At 52.6% G+C, this 23,246-nt stretch overlaps 1 protein-coding gene across 2 annotated transcripts in view; it reads right to left on the bottom strand.

The window, feature by feature from the left end:
* The window catches only part of GALNT16 (polypeptide N-acetylgalactosaminyltransferase 16), a 93,084-nt gene extending 70,202 nt beyond the window's left edge, over window positions 1-22,882 (bottom strand). Inside the window, exons 1-2 of one of the 2 annotated variants that reach the window (XM_019451416.2) lie at window positions 22,864-22,882; window positions 22,188-22,477 (exon numbers count right to left, since the gene is read on the bottom strand). In XM_019451416.2, coding sequence (XP_019306961.2) covers window positions 22,188-22,364 — 177 coding nt within the window. In that variant the 5' untranslated portion in view covers window positions 22,365-22,477; window positions 22,864-22,882. Of the gene's footprint in view, window positions 1-22,187; window positions 22,732-22,863 lie in introns of those variants that run through there. The other variant, XM_019451417.2, reaches the window with a different exon arrangement.
* Between the last annotated feature and the right edge of the window lie 364 nt (window positions 22,883-23,246).

Below are 23,246 nucleotides of genomic sequence, written 5' to 3'. Positions count from 1 at the left end.
ATGACGCCATTTGCCCAGGGTGGGCACCTGACCCAAATGCAGTCCGTCTGGGTGTTAACTAGTGACCTTTAACCTCTGTGGTCAGGTTTAGCAGGACGACCTGGGCCAATCAGAGTCTCTCTCAGGAGGTGGGAAACTGAGGCTACCTTGGCTGGGCAAAGACACGGAGCTTAAGGTAGATCTGGGGCTGGAGTCACAATGGTCATGAGCCACATGCCAGCAGAAGTACAGAGAAGGCAGGGCTAGTGAGGAACACGGGGTTGTACCCAGGAGACACAGACCCTCTGTGTAAAGGACAACATAGTCCCTAAGGGAGGGACCGGAGGGAAGGTCTCAGTTTTCCTTCTGGGTCTCTCTGTGCAACTACAACAGAACCCCTGAAAGAGGAATGCAAATGATGATACATTAAAATGGTTTGTTTTCAAAATGAGGGATCTTGGGGTACCCGGGTGGCTCAGTCCGTTGAGCATCCAACTTCGGCTCAGGTCACAATCTTGTGGTTCGTGAGTTCGAGGCTCGTGTCGGGCTCTGTGCTGACAGCTCGGAGCCTGGAGCCCGCTTTGGATTCTGTGTCTCCCTCTCTCTCTGCCCCTCCCCTGCTCCCACTCTGTCTCTGTCTCTCAAAAATGAATAAACATTAAAAAAAATTAAAAAAAAAAAAAGAAATGAGGGATTTTTCTTACATGACAGCCATTCTATTTCTGTGTGGCATGGGCTGTAGGTATGACCTAAATGTCCCTAAAAATGATAACAACAATAGTAAATGATGGCAGGATAATAAGTGATAATAAAGCCAAGTCCAACAGGACAGGTCTTAATGTGTAATCCCATCTGATTGTCACATCAATCTTTTTTTTTTTTTTTTTTTTTTGAGAGAGAGAGAGAGACAGCACAAGTGGGAGAGGGGCAGAGGGAGACAGAGAGAGAGAATCCCAAGCAGGCTCCCTGCTGTCAGCACAGAGCCTGATGCAGGGCTCCAACTCCCAAACCACGAGATCATGACCTGAGCCAAAGTCAGATGCTTAACCGACTGAGCCATCCAGGCGCCCCTCAAAGCAGTCTTCTTCAAGTAGAGGCACTCTGCTTTCACTGTCCCCATTTTGCGGTTGAGGAAACAGATACAGGACGGACACATAATTTGCTCAAGTTTGCTGTAAGCTGTGAAAGCAGAGCTCCCCACCGCCCAGGAGCCGACCCAGGGCTGGGCCTCCCTCGGTTATGCCCATCGTGTGTCACCGTGCCTGCCAGAACAGCACTGCCACCCACCCCATCCCCGAGACACCTGTGTTTATCTGTCCTCGCTGATGGTGACAGGCCCAGGGACCCCTTGACACTGGATGGTGACAGGACAGTGACACTGCTAGCATCAAAGAGGCCACTCTGCCCCCTGTTCCCTGTGGCTGAAGAGCAGGCACCCCTTCCTAGAGGAAACACAGCAGGTGTTTGGGGTGGAAGATAGAAAGAGGTGCGGGGTCTCCAGGGCCCCTGCCAGCTCTGAGAAGTCAGGATGATTCTAGTCCCAGGAAAAGGCCACAGAGATCGTTCAGCAGGGCAAGAGTGAGCACCCCAAGGCAGGAACCCATTTTTCCAAAGCAGGAGCGGCAACACGGCTGAGCTGAATCCTTCTTAGGTATGTCCTTCTCTGGCATTTATCCAGGCCCCTGTCATCACCCATTCCCACACCTGGAGGACACAGGCCAGGATGTCTTGTTCACCTTTGATTCCTTGGAACCCTGCACAATTGGTGACACATAGTAGGTGCTTAATGAATATATCTTAAATGAACGAAGACACGACATGGGGAAGCCGAGAAAGCAAAGGGATAATAATAACAAAAGTAAGGTGGCATTCTAAGAGAACACTCACAGTGAGTAATCAAATCCTTATAACCACCCTGTGAGGCAGGTACTGAGGCTCAGACAGGTTAAGTAACTTGCCCAAGATCACACAGCTTGTAAGCAGTGGAGCTAGATTTGAACCCTGGCAGAGTCCGTGGTCTTAGCTCCTGTGATTCCCATCACTCTATCTTTCCTCCCCTGGAAAAGCTTCCTGGCATATTACGCCGAGTTCCTCACCTGCCTGAGGCCAAGTGTGAACCTAGCAAACACACTGACGTCCTGGCAACCCAGACGCGTGTGGTGCAGCCCACAAGGGCCATGTCGTGAGCAAAGAAACAGCAGCCATCCCCAAAATGGTCAGCCTCCCTCCAAGTCCGTCAACATTTGCTGCCTATCCGTTAGGTGCCAGTCACGGGCACAACAAGGCAGACATGTTCTTGGCTCTCCAGGAGCCCCGGAGGAATGACATTAGTGATCCGTCATTGGTGATGTGACTACTCTGTGCCACAAGCCATGTGTATGGTAGGGCTCTTTTAATGTGGCTTTCAGGACTAGTGATGCCCACTGCACAGACGAAGACACAGAGGCTCGAGAGGTCGGGTCACTTGTCCCGTGGTAACTATACATACTGACAGCCATCTAGTGTAGGGAGGTGCACCCCACATCGTCCCTCCTCTCATGGGCTGCACGGGCCAGGGGAGGAGGTGGGATGGAGAACAGCAAAGAGCAAGGTCATCTCCAGGACTGGCAACTGTGTGGAAGGCAATGACACAAGGTAAAGGGCTGGAGAGGGCTGGAGAGAGGAGCCGGCCATGGTCAGCTTGGAAGCGGGGGGGCCCCGGACAGAGGGACAGCCTGCGGGCCTGGGGCAGGACAGCTTGATGCGCCCACGGAAAGACAGGAGGGCAGTGTGGCTGGGGCACAGCAAACAGAGGGAACCAAAGAGACCAGTAAAGTGGGGGTGTCGAACCTGGCCCGATTGTGTGCTCCGATGCACAGCAGGCAGGGTGCAAGGGAACCTCGTAGATTTCATCTCTAGAGGACAAGGGCGGTCGGGGTTCCAAGGCCCTCTAGAGGGTATAAAACCTCACCCTGCAGCTTGAGCTGTCCACATGTGAAGAAAAAACAAATCGGCTAGGGCAGATATCATCTTTGTCAATTCTGACACCTCTCAGAGGTCCTTTGGGGCAAATCCCAACACCTAACTTATGAAAAGTTATAGTCCAAATACTTGGTCTTTGAAGTGCTCGTTGTATGCGAGCAGTCACCGGCGGGAAGTAATTTCAGAATGAATATCGTTTTTCCAATGACCATCGTAGTGGTGTGGGGTTTGGACAGGCTCAGCTCCTACCCAGGACCCCCACGCCTGGGCAGAGGACTGTATCTGGAGTGAAGGGAGACTATGTCGGTCCTCAGGCATGAAAAACACCAGGTGTCGCGAACGCCACAGGCCAGTGTCCTGGGAGAAGAGAGAGAGATGTCAGTGTTCCTAAGCAAGCCACGTCTCTGCCGGGTCCCATGAGCACGTGCGGCCCAGGAGGATGGAGGGCTGGGTTGGTGTCATGACCACACAGCCCCGTTGGCTGGCAACAAAGGAGAGGGATTTCCACCGCCAGAGCTCACAAAAGGTTGAAAAACTGGGAGGGCAGACAAGCCGGGCGCTGGGGTCCACTGGCTTTGGAACTGCCCCGTTTCCTCTCATACTTCTCCTCCCGCCCACTCCAGGGAGCCAAGCAGGTGCCCTCAGGGCAGCCTCAAAAACCTGACCAGGTCTGTACCTGAAACGGATTTCTGGATTTCCCTCTCCTTAGATGAGCCCAGCGCCTGCTTCTTATCCCAGCACTGTGACTGTTTGGCTGAAAACATCAATAAGTCACTCACTCTCAGAGCCTCAGTTTCTTCATCTGTCAAATGGAGATGTCAACAGTCCGTGGCTCACAGAGTTAAATCCAAGGTCTTCCAGGCCCTGTAGGCTCAATCATCACAGAGTCCCTGAGTGCTCACCGTGGAGCAGACACTGCAGAGGTCAGGTACAAATGATGACCCTGTCCCCTGGCGTGCAAGGAACAGCTAAAGAAAAGCAATCTAGAGCGCAGCTGGGCTGAGACACAGCAGCAGCTGTCCCCGCACTCAGGGAGTAGGGTGGGCCTGTGGCGAACACTCCCAGTTTTGTTTTTTTTTTAATGTCTATTTATTTACTTTTGATTTTTTTATTTTTTGAGAGACAGAGAGAGAGATGCACAGAGGAGGGGCAGAGGGACACGGAGAGAGAGAATCCAAAGCAGGCTCTGCACTGTCATAAGATCATGACCTGAGTGAGCTGAGATCAAGAGTTGGACGCTTAACTGATGGAGCCACCCAGGCGCCCCTAACACTCCCGGTTTTTTATTTGTCATGAGCTGCCCAAGCTGGTATTTCCTCCTGAACTTGGGTGACCGAAATTGGATCTGTCTGCCCCTTTCTTTTCTTAAGAGTCATGACTGTCACTGGCAACTTTCGCAACCGATTGTTGTGAAGCTGGGGGGTGGGGTGGGGCTCCCGAAGGCTGTATCCTCAGCTTCTACCCCAAGAGGAGGGAAGGGAAGGGTAGGGATGGTGAGGCTTCTCCCAGGACTGATGGGAGCCAGGCCATCTCGGAGAGCCCGTACAGCCCAGAGATAAAGTCTTTGGCCCCTGGGATCGGCGCCTGGGTTCGAATGTGTTCTACCTCCCCTCACCTCCCCTCCAGCTGTGGGATGTTGGGCAAGGTACTCAACCTCCAGGAGCCTCATCCAGGCAACCAGGGTTCACTAGGGGCAGGCACTGGGCCAGGTGCCTCGGTTAAGCTTCCGACTTGGGCTCAGTTCATGACCTCATGGGTCACGGGTTCGAGCCCCATAGCGGGCTCCGTGCTGACAGCTTGGAGCCCGGAGCCTGTTTTGGGATTCTGTGTCTCTCTGTCTCTCTGCCCCTCCCCCACTCACGCTCTCTCAAAAATAAGTAAATAAACATTTAAAAAAAATTAAAAATAAATTAAAAAAAATAATAAGACTAGGAAAACAGTATGGTCGTTCCTCAAAATATTAAAAATGGAATGACCCTATGGCCCAGCAATTCTATTTCAGGGAATATACCCAAAAGAATTGAAAGCAGGGTCTCAAACAGATATTTGTACACCCGTGTTCATAGCTGCATTGTTCACAATAGCTAAATGTTGGAAGCAACCCAAGCGTCCGTCCATGAATGAACTGATAAACACAATGTGGTCTAGGCATACAATGGACTATTATCTAGCCTCAAAAGGGGAGGGAATTCTGACACCTGCTACCACACGGATGAACCTTGAGGCCATCAAGCTAAGCGAAGCAAGCCAGTCACAAAAAGACAAGTACTGTATGATCCCACTTCTGTGAGGCACCTAGAATAGATACATTCAGAGAGACAGGAAGTAGAATGGTGGGGACGAGAAAGTTCTGGAGATGGATGGTGGGGGTAAGCTGCACAACAGTGTGAGGGTTAATGCTACTTAATGGCACTGTGTACCATTAAAATAGTTAATAAAGGGGTGCCTCGGTAGCTCAGTTGGTTGAGCATCCCACTCTTGATTTCGGCTCAGATCATGATCTCAGGGTTCGTGGGATCGAGCCCCGTGTCAGGCTCTGAGTTGACAGTGCAGAGCCTGCTTGGGATTCTCTCTCTCCCTCTCTTTCTGCCCCTCCCAATGCTCGTGCACTCTCACACTCTCTCAAAATACATAAACTTTTTAAAAAAAAGCATTAGTAAAAAAATAGTTAATGCGGTAAAATTCGTGTTATGTATATTTTGCCATGATTAAAAATAAGACAACAAGAAGAAATCAACATTAGGCATCAATGTCACGATTGACGTTACACAGGAAGGTAGCACCCCTGGAAGTGTGAACGTACTGTCGCAGGCTGGCCTTCCTGCAGTCAGCGTGGCTTGGGAACAAGCGGACATGGGGCTCAGGGCAGGATCCCCGTGTCTTCCCCGTTGCCACCCGTTCTTGGCCCAGCAGGATCCCCAGCTGCCACCCATTCTTGGCCCAGTCCTCCTCCCATACTAACAGAATGACTTGGAGCTGGGCCTCCCACACTGCATCTTGGCTCAGGCCACACCTCCTGCCTGATGTCCCTTTTGCTTCCTGTGCCACCAGCATGTGCTCGTATTAACGACTTCAGGCCACATTATCATCCCTCCAGTGCACAAGGCAAAGACTTCACTGTACCCAGGAAGGACGTGCCCTGAGACGGCACCCTCCACCTTCCCCAACGCTGGCGGGCTCCGTGACACGCCCAAGCAGCTCGAGCACAGGGACCGGGTCTTAATCACCCTGGCATCCCAGCTGTTAGCTTAGCACCTGTCACGTGCTGGACGACAAATGTTTTCTGAGAGGAGATAAACATAATACTTATTGAGCACACTTATTCTGGACGCCGTTCTGAGTGGTTCACAGGCCTCACTCACCATGACAATTCCTTGAGGGAAACACTAGTGCTATCCTGGGCCAGGAGCAGGGGGAGCGACTGAGGCACTCATGTTGGGTGCAAAATGTAAGGGGGCACCAAACAAACTCAGGAATCGAGACAGATTTTTTTTTTTTAAAGTAATGTCTACACCCAATGTGGGGCATGAGCTCACAATCCCCAAATCGAGAGTTGCAGGCTGTACTGACTGAGCCAGTCAGGTGCCCCAAAATAGATATTTTAAAGACATATTCTGAAAAATCAAAATTAATGCAAAGTATCCAGAATGAACAGAAACTAACATCTGAGATACAGACAGATCTGGCCCTGACTTACACCATTCATTCCACTCACCTCTCCCTAATCCCAGCCCTATCCGATTCTGTCTTTATTGGAATTTTTGATACTGTGTTCAACAATTCCATTGCCAGGATTTATCTAAGTAATTAAGACTATGTGTAAAGATGCACCTACAAAGGGTTCATTGTTGTGTTGTTTATGAAAATGAAAAACTGGGGGCGCCTGGGTGGCTCAGTCGGTTGAGCATCCGACTTCAGCTCAGGTCACGATCTCGCGGTTCATGAGTTTGAGCCCCGCGTCAGGCTCTGGGCTGATGGCTCAGAGCCTGGAGCCTGCTTCTGATTCTGTGTCTCCCTCTCTCTCTGCCCCTCCCCCGTTCATGCTGTGTCTCTCTCTGTCTCAAAAATAAATAAACGTTAAAAAAAAAGAAAAGAAAAGAAAAACTGGAAAACATATTTAGTTGAACACTATGAAACTTCCAATAGTGACCATTTTTGACCCAAAAACAACCCGATTTCATATTATCCTATGCAATCTAATCTTCAGAGTCCATGAACTGTGATGGTATATATAATCTATGGAATATTCACCCATCGAAAATCTAGGCAGCCATTAAAAAATATTTGGAAGACGATGACATAGAAAGGTGTTCATGATACAGTGTTAAAAGAACCAGTTACAGGGCGCCTGGGTGGCTCAGTCGGTGGGGCGTCCGACTTCGGCTCAGGTCATGATGTCACAGCTCATGAGTTCGAGCCCCAAGTCGGGCTCTGTGCCGACAGCTCAGAGCCTGGAGCCTGCTTCGGATTCTGTGTCTCCCTCTCTCTCTCTGCCCCTAACCCACTCACATTCTGTCTCTGTCTCTCTCAAAAATAAATAAACATTAAAAAAAAAAAAAGAACCAGTTACAAAACAGCATAAAATGCATGATTTTATTTTCAAAAATCCACCAAAAAAGATCTGAATTGATTATTCACCAAGATGTTAATAATGGTACGATTTGGGGTGATTTTCATCTCCTTTTCAATTTCCTGTCTTTTGTATATTAACCATGTACTATGTCTAAAGGGAAAAAAAAGAATAATGAAGAAAAACCTCATACCTTTGGTCTCATACCTTTCTATCAAAAGACTTTTCCAATCCCTTCAGCCCTGACAGAGGGTGAGAAACACCCATTTTACTAGTCATGTCCTTTCACAGATGGAACTTCCAGGCTCTGGCTCTCAGTCCTCCTGGCCTGGGCTCCTGGCACCTGACCCTTCTTTTCCTCCAGCCCTTGCACCCTCAACACTCGGGCTTTGTTGGAGAACGTGCTGTCTCCACCACCGCCGCCTTCACTGCCAGCCCCTCCTCGGCTGATCTTCAGGTACAGAAGACACGCCTGAGCACAGAGGATTGAGAATCACTTTGCTGTCCTCCAGGCAAGTGAAAACAGCACTGCATGGGTGACAGGCTTTCTGGGGGCCTGGAGAGGGGCAGAAATCTTGCCTTCAGTCTTCCACTACCCTCCTCCATCTTTTTAAAAAAATGTTTATTGGGGTGCCTGGGTGGCTCAGTCGGTTAAGCGTCTGACTTCGGCTCAGGTCATGATCTCATGGTCCGTGAGTTCGAGCCCCGCGTCGGGCTCTGTGCTGACAGCTCAGAGCCTGGAGCTTGCTTCAGATTCTGTGTCTCCCTCTCTCTCTGACCCTCCCCTGTTCATGCTCTGTCTCTCTCTGTCTCAAAAATAAATAAACATTTAAAAAAATTAAATAAATAAATAAATGTTTATTTATTTATTTTGAGAGAGAGAGAGAGAGAGAGAGAGAGCACGTGTGGGAGGGCTGAGCCACCCAGGCAGCCCTCTTCTCCTTCTTCATGCAGCTGAGACTCATCGACTTTGGGGGACCAGCTGTTTCTTTCCTTTCCTTTTAAAATGTTTTTAGATTCAAGGTTTGTTTGGTGTTTTTTTTTTTCAATTCCAGAAAGTACAAAGACTAGGAATCACCTGCCCTGCTACCAGAATTAACAACTTGTTAACATTTTGTCAGATTGGCTGCAAGCCTCTCTTTTCAAAAAACAACCGAAATAAAATGTTGCCAATAAAGTCAAACTCCTTGTTGGTCCCCTCCTCCGTCTCTCTCCAGGAACACTCAACTGCTCTAAGTGTGCTGTGTATCCTCTTTGGTCGGTTGTTACACTTTGAGATACACACGCACACATACACACATACATCCAGGAACAATAGGCACAACTATATTCTTCGAATTTGCACAACTGCATCCTACAGAATCGTCTGCAATCCCCCTCTAACATCATGGTTTTAAACACCATTTGTGCAGATACACATTGATCTAGTTCATTTATTTTACTACTCCCAGGTACTCCATTCCAGGTGGGTGGGCCTGATCCCTCCGCATGGAACTCTCTAGGGCGCAGGTAACACGAAGGCTTCCCTTGACCTCAGAAGTTCCGTTAATTTGGAGATCCTGAGCCAAGTGCAGGGAATCTCCCCAGCCCATACCTTTTGGTCCAGCCAACCCTCCAAACCTTGCCCCAGCCCTTTGATCTTCCCCCCAGCGCTGGCAGGTGCTGAGAGGGCCCTGCTCCTCTCCCTTGTCTGACCTGTGAATGTTTCTTGGCTTTCTCGGGTTCCCCATCCTGACTTCGAGAAATACGGGAATTAAGATCCCTCACAAAGTCTGTTTTCCCTCGTAAGCCGTCCCATCGTGAGGTGGGCGTCCTGAGAGGTTGTGCGTCTCCCCAGGCTTTGGTGCCAGGCAACCCTGGGTGAATCCTGGCTCTGTTGGCAGATAACCTGCCCTCTCTGAGTCAGGTTCCCTACCTGTAAAAGGGGGGTTGTAACACTCGGGCCACCAGCCTGCTGTGACGGATGAAGGGAAAAGTATATGAAACCCAACTGGCAGGTTTCTGGCACACGCCAGGCGGTCAAAAGTGCTTCCGCCCTTGCCGAAGCCTCCCGTTCAGACCTCCTGTCTCTTCTCAAACCAGCAGCCACAGCGGTCTCTCAAAATGTAAGTCAGACCACATCACTTCTTTGCTTGTGTGACTTCCCAGGTGAGGTCAGGAAGTCTCTGCCATATCCACCTTGGTCTCCTGGATTGCTTGCCACAGGGGGAGCCAGCCACCATACCGTGAAAACACTCAAGCAGACATGGGGAGACCCCCATACGGAGAAGAGCCAAGGCCTCCTGCCTACGGCCAGCACCAGCCGGCCAGCCACGGGAGAGAGCCACCCTCGCTCCCCTGGATGACAGTGGCTGACATCTGGTTACAACCTCACCGAGAAACCCCGAGCCAGGCCACTTCCAAATACCTGACCCACAGAAACAACGGGAGAGAACAAACGATTATTGTTGTTTTCGGCCAATAGGTTTTAGGGTGATTTGATATGCAGCATTAATTAGTAACATACAAATGAACAAATGATGAGAACTTACATTGTCATTACTAACTCATGTACTAACACTCGTATAGCACGTACTATGTGCAAGGCATGATTCTACACACTTTATGGGGATTAACTCATTTAACCTTCAGAGCAAGCAGTCATATGAATGGCTCCATTTTACATATGAGAAAACTGAGGCACGGCATGTTTCAATAACTTGCTAGTAAGGGGCAGAGCTGGAACATGAACGCTGACACTCTGGCTCCAGTGGCTATGCCCCTGGCCTCTCTCCAGCTGCGTCCTGAGCAAAGCCACAACCAGGAATGTGGCACCAAGAAGCAGGAAAGGTTCCAAAGTTCACAGAGCTCACTGTGAAGGGAGGGAAGATGGAGAGGAAAAGGAAAAGAGCCAACCCTCTTCTCTTCCCTCAGACCCTCCAGGTTTCTACCCTGCTCCTTGGGTTTACAGCCCTGTCTCTTTGCTGCCAGTAGACTGGTCCCAGACCAGAGCCAACCCAGCTCTACCGAGTAAGTGAAAAAGTGCCACTGAACGTTTGCACAGTGGTTTAAAGCTCTTGTCCCATCCCCTTGGTTAGGGTTCTGCTCCACCGAGATGACCAGCTTCCCCTCCGTACATCTCCTGACACAGTGCAAGCCTCCTCCCTGCTTCTTCAAAGTGGCCAACTTGTTAAAACATATCAGGTCTTGAAAGTGGCGGGGTGGGGGGGGGGGGTGTGGAATTCTCAAAGAAGACAACTTCATCAGGGCAGGATCACTCTATACAAAGCCCGTGTTCTACAGTCCCAGCCCGTGCCCTTTACAGACGTGGCTAATCGATCGCCTCTTTCCCGCTCAGTCTGCACACAGCTTGGGAATCCTTCTCACCACAGTGCTGCAGGCTGCCACTTCCACAGGTTCTGGGCTGCCAGTAGAGCTGAGACCTATTTATCATTCTGGCTCTAACAGGATAAAGACGAAACACCAAAAGCAACAGACCGGAACTAATCCCTCTACTTTCCAAGGGAGTAAAAGGCTCCCTGCATCCACAGCTCCTGCCCCTCCTACCCCTCCTACCCCAAAACCCATTTTCATCACAGTGAGAGCTTAGAAGGGATTTTGAAAAGAGAAGAGGCTGCAAGAAAACATTGACCTTGGTTTTAATGATGGTGTGAGGACAAAGGCCCACGCTGGGAGGTGTCCCATGCCCGTTGACGATGGTGCTGGTGCGTTAGGAACCAACGCCTCAGCAGCAGCTGGACTGGAGAGGACTTACCCCAAAGTCAAGGTAAACTGGGAATGTAGCCATATTCTTTACTTTATATAAAACCTTCTGCCTACAACCTTGTAGCCCTTTGGAGAGGGGTCACGAACACACATAAGGACCAGCACAGCCCAAAGAAATGGAATGCAAGCCACATAAGGAATTTCCAAATTTCTGGTAGCCACATTCAAAAAGTAAAAAGAAACAGGCAAAATTAATTTCAGTAATGTATTTTATTTAGCCCAATACGTCCAAGTATTGCCATTTCAAAACACAGTCAATATTTTCAAATATTTGTGAGATATTTTCATCGTTTTTCTCTTGTACTAAGTCTTTGAAATGCAGTGTGCATTTTACATTTACAGCACGCTTCAATTTAGACACGAAATTTTCACCAGAAATACCTGATTTGTATTGAGACTTCATAAAGCTTACAGCTGAAAACGCAGATTCCACACACAGAGTGTTCTTTTAAACACTCCCAACAGTTTAGCAAGAGTTGCAATGAGTGTCTGCTTTTAAATTTCAATCAGTTAAATTGAAACTAAACAAAAAGCCCAGCTCCTCCTGTTGCACTGGCCACACTTCAAGCACTCGTGGCACGTGTGGCTGGTGGCCACGTATCGGTCACTGCCCGTCTGGACCTTGCAGGGCTCTCCCTGGGCTGTGGGCCGGTGCCATCCTCCACCAGAGCCCCTGTGATGACGCTCAGGGTACCTGTTGGCCCGGCTCTTCAGAACTGTCACCTCACAACCGGTTTCTCTCTCTGACCAGGCCCAGGCCCTTTCTAACCCTCTCTGCGTGGTTTGCCCCCCGACTTGGTCAAGTCAGCCTTCAGCTCACCCGGGCTCCGTGCTTTGCAGTTCTCGGGCCAGCCCACCCAGGCATGGTTCAGGGACCCTGCTGGACTGGAAGGGCTGAGTGAGTGATGCTTCATACTCTGCTATGCAGACAAACCCCCCAAAAAAACCAAAAAACAAAAAAACAAGGGTTGGCAACATTGGGGAGCACCCAGGGGCAAGACATTTTCTCTCCATGTTTTGGGAGAAGGCCCCTGCCATTTTCGTGCCCCCACAAGGTGGCACCAAGGCTATAATAACACATTACCATGGGCAGCTTCTGGTCTCTACCTGGCAAATGCCTTTTGGCTGATGCCTCCAAAAAGCCCTCCATCACCTTCCCTGATCCATGCAGTGTGTGTTCTCCGTCCCTTGATTCCCTTTCTCCCTCTCGCCTCGGGTTGGTGAACTATCTGGGGGCTGTGGCTCATTCCTATTAATTCACTCCTCCAAGGCACCCACACCACCGCAGACATCACTAACCGATCACTCTGTTCTGTCTCCGGAGCCTCAGGCAGGGTTCTTCTACCTCAAGCCCTGGGATAATGCCCCCCACTTCCCCCACTCCCCTCAGCCTCTTCCAGTCCCACCCCCCCAGTGAGGAATTTCACATGGAGGGGGAAAGATTTGGCTTCTAAGCCAAGAATCTGGTCACAGACTTGTGAGACGCCAGAAGCTACCCCCCCACCCCCGCCCCCAAACTGACTGCATTCTTGGCAACACGGGTCCCCTCTGGCTGTGGCCTCCCGGGGCCAGACCCCCGTGAAATGAAAGGCCTTGAAATGTCAGAAGTACTCCCCAACAGTTGGTTGAAAGAAGCTAAAAGCCAGGGCTGCTGTGAGAAGATAAAGGGATGAAAATGTGAACTCTGAAAAGCAGCATCTAAAAGGGCATGACTGACAGCGGTCTGGAATTGAGCGCGTGTGACCTGAACCACAAAGAGAGAGCAGCGGCAGCTTTCCGGGGACACACGAGGCCATGTGGTCCCCGTCACCGGGGCACGGGCGAGCCAGCTGAACAGCAGTGGGCACGGTCTCAGGCAGGCCCCGGCACAGCCATCTTGCTCCTGAAGGCAGCCCCTTTCATCCACTGCCTGCCTGAAAAAAAGCTGTGCAGGGTCCTCCATCCTGCCAGGCCTCCGGTGCCCACCTCCCACCTCCGTGCCCGGGGGGAAGGGCCTGGATGCTTCTGCCTTCGGGGCTCTGTTGTACAGAAGGGGAACCTGCCGACTGAGGGCGGAAAGGGAACCGCTTGCACAGAAGGACAAGACTTCCAAGTTCCTGCATTGCCAGAAGACTTCCTTTCCAGAGTCCCAAATGCACCTGAGGAGGACGCGATGAACCCAGCAACAACAAAGGGGGACTTGATCAGGGACCACCGTATAGAGGAATTCTCCTTCCCACACAGAACTCTCTCTCTGGAGGCAGAGCCCTCCCCCACTCTGCTTCCCTCCAGTATTTCAACAAGGGCCCCATTATCTTTTGTCTTTTAAATCTCTTCAGGCACCAGCACCCTCCATTCCCCCTCACATAAGACACACACACACACAAACACACACACACACACAAGTACCTCACTGATCTCACATTATAAAGAAATGAAGCGTTCCAGCCGAAGAGTATCTTAGGTTTACCTCTTTAAGAATCAACACTTCCTATTACATTTGATCATATTTCTGGAAAACGTTCTGAACTGACTGACGGTCCGCTGACGTACCAAGCCCGTACACTGAATGTAATTTATCACTTCCTGATGACTCAGGGACATGTTTCTGAGCCCTCTTCACCACGGCCCACAGGCCTAACGATCTGGACTTTCACCTCGGGTCACTCTTACCCTTGCTGAGTCTGCCCCAGCCAAGCGCACCGGGCACACGCCCTGTGGACATTGTGCCCTGGGCCTTGGCTGTCTGGAACAGTCTCCCCCAGATGCCTGTCTGGTTCACCCTTTCCATTCACAGGCAGCTCAAACGCCATTTAATCGGAGAGGCCTTTCCTGGCCCCCCTTCTCTCATCTTTCTGTCCCCTCTTGTGGCTTTATTTGATTTTCATGGGACTCGCCCCCACCTAATGCACTGTGTATTTATCTGTTTGTGGTCTGTCTCTCCCACTAGGATGCATGGTCCTCAAGAGCAGGGCTTTTAACCTGTTCTGTGATCTCCGGGGCCTGGAACAGTCCGGGCACATAGTAAGCGCTCAGGAAATAACTGTCAAGCAAAGGAACAAATGATGCCATCAGCACTGAGGACCAGTGTGTGCTTGTTGGGGGAGGGGGTTGCTCCAATCTCCCACGCCCCTTCCTGGTTGGTCCTTTGCTGCCAACTGTCACCTCTCAGTGCAGTGGCAGACTCCTAGCAATTCTCTCATCCTGCTGCTTCTAATCTGCTGTATTTGTAACCCAGGAAAAGCGGAAGGTTGTGGGAGAAGGCCAACCTCCCGAACTCCTTAAACTGATTTTTATCGCCAACAATGATCATTTCCAGGCTGCGGCCTCAGGGCAATTCCACGTCTGTCTTCGGAGTCACGTCCAAGGGCGCTTGACTATTAATTCTCTGCTCAGGGCTCTCTGTGGCTTCCTTCTGATCTTCCCAGATTGTTGAGATGTCTGAAGTCCACCCACTGGACACTCCTACATAGGTGTCTGTGAGCATCCCCAGACACGCTCACAAATACCTCAGACTTCCGATTTAGCAGAAGGAGAGCCGTGTAGCTCCGTCCGACAGTGTTTTAAGAGACGAGAACGGGGGGGGGGGGGGGGGGGGGGGAAGGTCCGGTTTATTCGTTGTGAGAAGTTAAAGGTTTCACACTCTTTTGCACACAAGTGGTCTGGGTTTTTGTACACCTCAGCCCCCAGCCTTACTCTCCTTCATTTAAGCACCATCAGACCTTGAGCCCTGGCTTGGGGCCACCTCGCTGGTGCAGAAGTGGGTCAACAAAGTCAAAGATGGTTTCAGTTGGGAGGCACCTCGGAGATGCTATAGTTCAACCCTCATCCGACAGATGAGGAACTAAGGCTCGGAGAGCGCAAGTGACTCGCCCGAGAAAACACAGCCCCTCGGGGGCAGGGCTAGATGCGGGTCGCTTGGTTTTCATTCTACATCCTCTCCCCATCCCCTCACACCTTGATCCCTGGCAGCCAACATCTGTCTCCATTCTGGGCCACTCTGTCCTGCTCGGTCCTGGCCCTGCTAGGGCCCATAATGGCAAGTCTCACACTCAGCATGTTAAGAGATGCCACCCACCTTTGAGCTCGGCGACAATGTTGTGCCTGATGTACCCTGAGCCACACCTCGCTTCATGGAATGGCAGGAAAGAGGCACCCGTGCCCTTGAGCTACACTTGAAGCTCTTCCTGATGGGTCCAGGAAAGTAGAAAGGCTACATCTGAGGCACTCTTGCCCTAATGTCTCCCCAAAGGTGGCCTGAGCCTTATCCTGCCTAAGAAGTATAACCAAAAAGTTTCTTCCATTTGCTCCTCTGTTTCAAAATACCCCAGCCTGCCACGCCTACGTGTTCTGATATGTTCACAGAAGTCCTCCGGGGTGGCCTCACTGTCTCTAGGCAGATACTGTTACACTGTTACAGGCAGATACAGTGTAGCTGAAATTCAGGGTGTGGGGGACACAGGCAGGCCTGGGCTTCAGGCAGGCAGGAAACCTTGGTGGGGGCCTCCTTCTGAGGAGCAGAAAAGACACTACAGAGGAGCGTTTCCTACTCCGCAGCTTTGCCTCTGACCAGCCTTGGTGCCCTCTCCCTCCCGGCTTGGCGGCTTCAAAGGAACAGGGAGGGGACAACACAGCGGCAGTTATGGGTCCTTTAGTCATCCTCCTCCTTGGCCTCCGTGTGCTCAGCCAGCCCTGCTTCCCAGGGCGCCAGGTCTCTTGTGGCGCACTAATTGGAGCCTATTTTGAACCCGGTTACGGAACTGCCTGACATCTTAGGAGACAGGCTAGACAACAAGCCTTTTCTCACCCCCTCACAACTGCCGAGGGAAGGAAGCGCTGACCAGTTGAAGAGGGGTGTGGTCAGCCTTTGGACTATTCCAATGATGGACGGGTCAGTGACAAAGTCTTCCTTCTTCTCTCCCCCTGCAACTTCTACCCACTGGCCCCAGTTCTATTCCTCGATACGCTTGTGTCTCATGCCTTTTCTGTTGGCTCAACGCTAAGCACTGATGGGAGATTCAGAAGTGCGAGACATGCTTAAGATGTTTACTTTCATTGAGGGGTCCACAGTGATTTTATTCAGCCCCTGAATACTTTTTAAAATAATTATCCTGATGGGCTTTGTTATTATAATGTTAATAGATGTTTATTATAAAAAATGTAGGAAAAGCCAAAAGACAGATGGGGGGATTACTCATACTCCTACTTGCCTACCGCTAACATTTTGTTCTATATGGTTTTTGCATTCTTCCCCCAACAAATATTTAAGGAGTAAACACAATGCATGGTGCTGACCTAGGTGCTCCTGGAAAGACACACTGATGGATGCATCAGACTTGAATCTTGCCCTAAGGGGAAAGAAGATACAGCATGAGCCTCAGAAGCAGACACACCTAGGGTTTGGTGGTTTTTTTTTTTTTTTTAGGTTTATGTTTATTTATTTATTTTTGAGAGAGCATGAGGGAGGGGCAGAGAGAGAGGGAGAGAGAGAGAATCCCAAGGAGGCTCCCCGCTGTCAGCACAGAGCCCGATGCGGGGCTTGAACTCACGAACTGTGAGATCATGACCTGAGCCGAAATCAAGACTCAGAAGCTTAACTGAATGAGCCACACAGGCACCCCTAGAAACACCTAGGTTTTTTTTTTTTAATTTTTAAACATTTTTTATTTATTTTTGAGAGAGAGAGAGACAGCATGAGCAGGGGAAGGGCACAGAGAGAGAGAGAGAGAGAGAGAGAGAGGAAGACACAGAATCTGAAGCAAGCTCCGGGCCCTGAAGTGTCAGTACAGGGCCCAACACAGGGCTCGAACCCACGAACCATAAGATCATGACCTGAGCCGAAGTCAGATGCTTAATTAACCAACTGAGCCGCCCAGGTGCCCCTAGAAACACCTAATTTTAAAGGCACTTCATAGTTGCCTGATCATCGGTAAGTAAGCCTCAGTTTACTCATATGTTAAGTGGACCTGATAACAGCACCCACTTATTAGGTTGTTGAGGGGAGTCAGAAAAGTTAAAGTTTGGGAGACATCTAACACAGTGTCAAAGTGTCCAATGAATGGAGCGTCTAGAAATATCATACGGAGGTAAGGGGCATTACAGAGGCCAGTCGGGTACAGATCGAAGACCACAAGTGTCCGTTTAGAGGAGAGAGATCAAGCCCCTGGAAACTGTTTCCAGAGCTAGTCGCACACCATCTGCGAGTGTACCAAATTGTCTGATTCAGTGAACGGAACCGCTGCCCAAGTGTGATCATCATTGACATCATCTGCTCCCCGCTCCTTTCAGAAGCCCTTGGTTTCCTGTCTACTTAGCCTCCTTGTGTCTTTGCCCTCCGGTCACAGGGAAGGTTTCAGGTCTCCTCCAGAAGCCGGCAGGGGATAAATCTTCAATCTTCTAACTGTAATGAACTGCTCGGATACAGGCTCACCTCTGACCCCAGGGCGGTTTCCTCCATTACTGCAAGACAGTTCCCTGGGCAATTCAGCCCTGCCTTGCCTATCAGTGCCCCTCCATGTCTACTTAAATGGCATTTCCAGACCTCAGGGCTTCGTCTGCTCACAGAGCTGATAAACCACCAGAGAAGGAAGCCAGGCCCGATGCCTGGAGCAGTCAGTGGGGGCACTACTGATACCACACAGAAACATAGGGCCCACAAGGAGAGTGAGCAGCTCCCTACTACAAATCCTGGGACCTCAGGCCTCCCAGGGAGGTGACCCTTGGGCTGTCAGGCCCTTACCAGTCTTGGTGCCTCTATGCTGTCCCCAAGTCCTATGAGCAGGTCTCAACATGACCCAGGATGGGACCCCCGGGGCAGGAAACCAGGCCCTTCCAATCTGAACATTTTGGCAAAGGGAATTGTGGGTATTTGTGCGTCTCCCTCCTCAACCTCTTCCTTGTGTGTGGCACCTAGATGAATGAAATATAAAATCCTTTTCTGTGATTTAGGCAAACCGTATTCCCAAAGTTCCAAAATGCACACATTATAAATAAAATATAAACTCCTCCAGATCTGACTGAAGCCTCTGCTCTCAGGGAACGGCACCAGAACGGCCATCATATGTGTCCCCTCCCGCTAGGTAAGCAGGGATCCCTGCGAGGCCTCAGGGTTACCGCGGGACCTCCTCCGGACAGGGGCATGTCCGTCCACAAGCAAGAAACCTCACAACACGCATCAGGAAAATTCCCTTAAAGCCATTCATCTGCTTCTAGAAATGAGGCTCTCATCAGCTTATCCAAGGATCAACAAACCTTACGAATCATTTAACCCCAATTTAACAGAAAATAATCAAGGTCCAGAGGTAGAAGGACTTTGTCCACGGTCATCAGCAGTATTCCAAGCGTAGGATGAGAAACTCCAGTTTAAGAAAACTCTTGCCTAAAACTTCCAGGGTTCCAAACAGGACATGTCGCAAATGAGTACCCCTACCCTGAAAATATTCATAACGGACAGCCTTTAAAAAGTATGTCTGTAAAAGTGACATTCCGTGAAACACCTTAGCATCCTACCCAGGCTTCTTGGAGAACTGGCATATGGAACACCTAGGTGCCAAGTCAATCACAAACGTTCTTCCTGACCGTGAGGTCTGAAGACTGAAGGCCAGCCGTGTCTGCTCCACCGCCTGCTTTTCAGCTGCCGCCCAATGCCAGCCTGCATCAATGCAGATTCGAGTGGATTTCCTCAAATCCACTGCCTTGCCCATAAAACACAGCATGAAGAAATCACAAACCCAGCCACATCACAAGCAGCCACTGAGGGATGGAGTCGGTATCTCCCTATAGTTTTACACATTCCATTACCAATTTTTCACATCACAATTTGTGACACATGGGCTGACAGCAGGACAGAATATTAAAAATCAGGACCTCCTGGAGAAATCCGGGCCATACGGTTGCCATGCCGACACCCCACAATGCCAAACAGCGCCTCCAAGGTCCAGAAACAACTTGGCTGGCTTCGAATAGCCCAGGCGTTGTAAAGGCAGAACTACCCCCTGGCCCAGGCTGTTATGCAGACCCTCCCTTTCCCAGCTCTGCTCTCTGTTCCCCAGGGGAGTGATGATGACGTTTGTCTGAATTTTCTCAGCCTCTGTCGGCAGGGCTGGCCACATCATCCGCTAAGAATTTGAAAATCCACATGCAGCATCCTGGCCCAAGTACACAGAGACATGTTTTGGAATGGCAGAAAGACCTGTGAGAGGTTCACCACAGTGTTTGGGGGGGGGTGGTGGAGAGTAATCCTCAGCTGCACCTGCCCCTTTCAGGCTGGACATAGGGTTCATAGACGAACACGCATTCCCCCATCTCCTTAGGTATAGTCAGATTGGAGCTCGGGACAAAATATTGGCGGGGGGGGGGGGGGGCGGGGTGTGAGGCTTGGCTGCTCCCAGAGATGGGCAGAAATCCTGCTTGATTTGCCTAACAAGTACTTAAATCTTGCTGTGTGCATCGATGCTGGGATGTAAGAAGCTTCCAGCATAGTCCCTGCATGATGGCATATATGACTAAGAACCCCCCTGGAGTGAAACAGCTTGGAAGGTAGGAAGAAAATGCAAGGCTGTGTCCAGGGAGGTGTGTGACTGGGGACCAAGGCCTACGAAACGGACACCCAGGGATAAAATGTAAGAGCAGAGAGGTAGCTGGCCATGCCTGTAGGTGGCCAGAGAACTGTCTGTGGCTCACTCCCGGGAAACCTCCATTCTCCCTCTCTTCTTGCACCCCTACTCCCTGGATCCCTGGGATCTACCTGATAACCCTTCACACTTGAAACTTAGCTTCCAGTTCACTGCCCTTTCCTAATCTGCAGCAAAACAAACCCCAAGAGAACAAGGAGAGGGCCAGCGGGGATATTCACTGGAGCCCCCCATGACCTCCAATTTCCACCCCTCAAAACAAGTGCCATGTGCCCCCAGCAGAGCCCGGCACACCATTCCAGGGCTCTCAGTCTGAGCGGCCTTCCCGGCTGATCTCAGAAGGCAAGGAGGAGTGGGGAGAGGTCCAAGAGCAAGGTCAGGATTCTGAAGTGGAGACAAAGGTGAGAAGACCCAGCCTCAGGCTCTATTCCAGCAGCAGGTTCTTCCCTTCGGTTCCCCCTCCTCTCCCTTCTTCCCTCCTCCTCCCCCTGCCAAGTCAGACCCTCCCCCTCCAGCTCAGACCCTCCTCCCAACACACCACCATAGGGAAGGACAGAACATCCGGCCAGCCTGCTTCTCCCCTGGTGCTCCAAGCCCACCTACCCTGAGACCAGGGCTGGCCCTCCCCGGGTGTGAGAACGGGGCAGCTTATGTGGGTCAGTGCTGTGCAAACTCCCTGCGGGTCTGGGGCCACTACGATTTGTTCACTTCCCACTCCAGCCTGTCAGTCTGCCCAGATCCCAACACTCTGGGGTCTTTACACTGGAGGCTTTATCCTCATCAGCCTTTCGGCCCAAACATCCTCAAGTCCTTCGGAAACAGTTCTCAGTGACAGGGACCCTCAGCCTAGAAGGGAACCCTCCACCTAATCAGACTCACCCCCAGAGAGTTCAACCCGACAGGGATCTGGGAATTGAGGGCGGGGGCTGGAAAACCCATAAACCCCAAGGTCTCCTCAGGCAACGCTGGGAATATGGTTCCTTTGCAGGAGATTTTTACTTCTTCCCGGGTGGGTAACAAGACACGGCATCTGGGGCAGGATGGGAATATGAGAACACTTCCACTCTAACACCCGCCTCCACCATATTCCTGGGGCTCAGCTGCTTTTGCACAAATATCCCAGATTCTAGTCCACGCAAGCCTTCGCCCTCCTGAACCTGCACCTCCCGGAGTAGTTCCACACCCCTCCCTCCCCAGGCCCAGATATTTCTCATCAGAAAGTCCACCCACCCTCAGCCCCGCACTTTGCTCTCCCTCCCCCGGCTCCTCTTCTGGCCAAGCTGCCCCAGCCCAGCCGCTCGTCCCGGGGGTCGTCCAAGTCTCTCGCCCGCCACCGGCCCGGTCGGAAGAACGCGGCCCGCCCGACGGAGCCTCTCCGCGGGTCCCAGAGCCTCCCGCCTCAACAGGTGCCCCTGCCACACCGAGCTGTCACCCGGGGCCCGGGCGGAGGCGGCGACAGGCACGCCCCCTGCAGGGCGGCGGGGGCTCCGCACGCCTTAGCCTAAGTCCCCCGAGCGCCTAGGGCCCCGGCAGCGCCGCGGAGGCCCCCGCCGCGCTCCGCCACCTTTGTTTCCCTGCTCGCTCTGATGTCGCGGGGCTGACCTAGAGAGAGGGGCTCTTCCAGCCCTAGAGCACACGCTGCCAGCAAACGCATCGTGATGGACCCTCGTGTTGGGGTGAGGGGCGCGTACAGAGACCTTTCCCGGACCCTGAGAACGCCGCGGGTGTTAGTGGGGAGTCCTCCGTGCCAAAGAAGCAAGTTTCAAGTTGATCCGTTGTTGAAAAGAGGGCGCAAAGCCCCCTGCGCCCCTAGACACCCTGCCTTACCCAGCGCCCCCACCCCACGTCCTTTGCCCCCAGGAGACTGGAGAGGGGGTGCGCACGGCCACCTACGCGCTCAGCCACACGAGGTTCCCGCTGCCGGCTCTCTGCGAGCACGGTCCAGTCGCCTTTCTGGGGCGGGCGAGGTGCGGACAGCCCCCGACCCCTGGCCCCCGGCTCCGGCGGCGCAGTGCCGAGAGAGCCACGTTCCCAGTCGCGCGCGCACACCGGGCCCACCAAACTTGCAGCACTTTCTCCCAGCCCCCACCCGCTGTCACCCTCCCTCCATCCGTGCGCCCCGGCCCCGCTGGCCCGACAGAGGTTGCCATAACAACGGGCAGGAATGCTCCAACAGATACAAAGCCGGCAGGGCGCGGCGGGCACGCCGCCCCCGGCCCCGCGCCCTCTGCAGCCGCGCGGGGCTAAGGACGCGCGCCGCGGCTCCCCGGCCGGTCGCCCGGCGCGCAGGGCGTACTCACAATGAGCGGGATGGTGCGGTCCTCGCGGAGCTGCTCTGGCCTCCCTCCGGCCCTCTGAGCGCCCCGGCCGCCGGAGGATGCTGCGTGGGCTCGGTTGTCCTGCCATAAGTAGTAGAAAGTGCCCAGGATCCAGGCTACGGTCAGGATGGCGATGGCATTGGCGCGGATCTTCCTCATGGTGGGCGGGCGGGCGCCCCGAGTGGGGGGCCCGGCCGGCTTGCTCTCGGGGCCGGGGTGAGGGCGCTTGCAGCCCCAGCTGTTTGTTTTCGCTCGCGCCTGGCTGCTCAGTCCTGCAGAGCAGAAAAGGGAGAGAGGTGGGGGGTGGGGGGTGATAGGGAGAGACAGGAGCGCGGAGCGATCCTCACGGTCCTAATGCCCTTCAGCCCCGAGCGCGCGCGTCCCCCGGGCGCCCATTCATTGGCGCGCAGAGCCCGCCCCGCGCTCCAGTCCCCGCCGGCTGCCCCGGCCGCGGCGCACCGGCAGGGGAGCGCGGCGGGTGCGAAGCGGCGCAAGAGCGAGGCCCGGCGAGCCAGACGCCCGCGGTGGAATGGCGACGGGCCAGAGACAGACTCCGCTCCCACCGCTCAGCGCCCGAGCGCCCGGCGGCTGCCCCCGCGCGGCCTTGGTCGGTCCCGCCTACCTCCACCCACCCCCCGCCCGAGCGGCCCTGAGTCACCGGCTGGAGATGCGCGACCCCGGCCCGGGCCCGCGCCGCGAAGCTGTGGTTCTGGGCTGCGCTCCGAACTGCGCTCTGGCGCGGGGCTTAAGGTGTGTTCGGCGAGGCCTTGGGAAGGGATGGCTGGGCGGGAGGAGAGTGGAGTTTGCACGGGAATCCTCCGCAGCCTGGGATTCCGAGCCGCGCGAGGGCCGGCCCCGAGGAGGGATTGGAAGCTGGTGCGCTTGACATTCGAGGAGAGCGAAGGGGACTCGACTCTGCTTCACAGCCAGCGAAAGAGGAATGGGGGTACAACCCCTCCACATCTTCCATTGGCCTGGGGCTCCTAGCTTTCATAAGGCTTCCCTCCAGACCTTCCCCTGTCCCCTGGGCAACCGTGAGAT

This window comes from Panthera pardus, unplaced genomic scaffold (assembly GCF_024362965.1).
Source record: "Panthera pardus isolate Hobbes unplaced genomic scaffold, ASM2436296v1 HiC_scaffold_24, whole genome shotgun sequence".
In the NCBI taxonomy this organism is placed as follows: Eukaryota; Metazoa; Chordata; class Mammalia; order Carnivora; family Felidae; genus Panthera; species Panthera pardus.
This window is presented reverse-complemented; position numbering and strand designations above follow the sequence as displayed.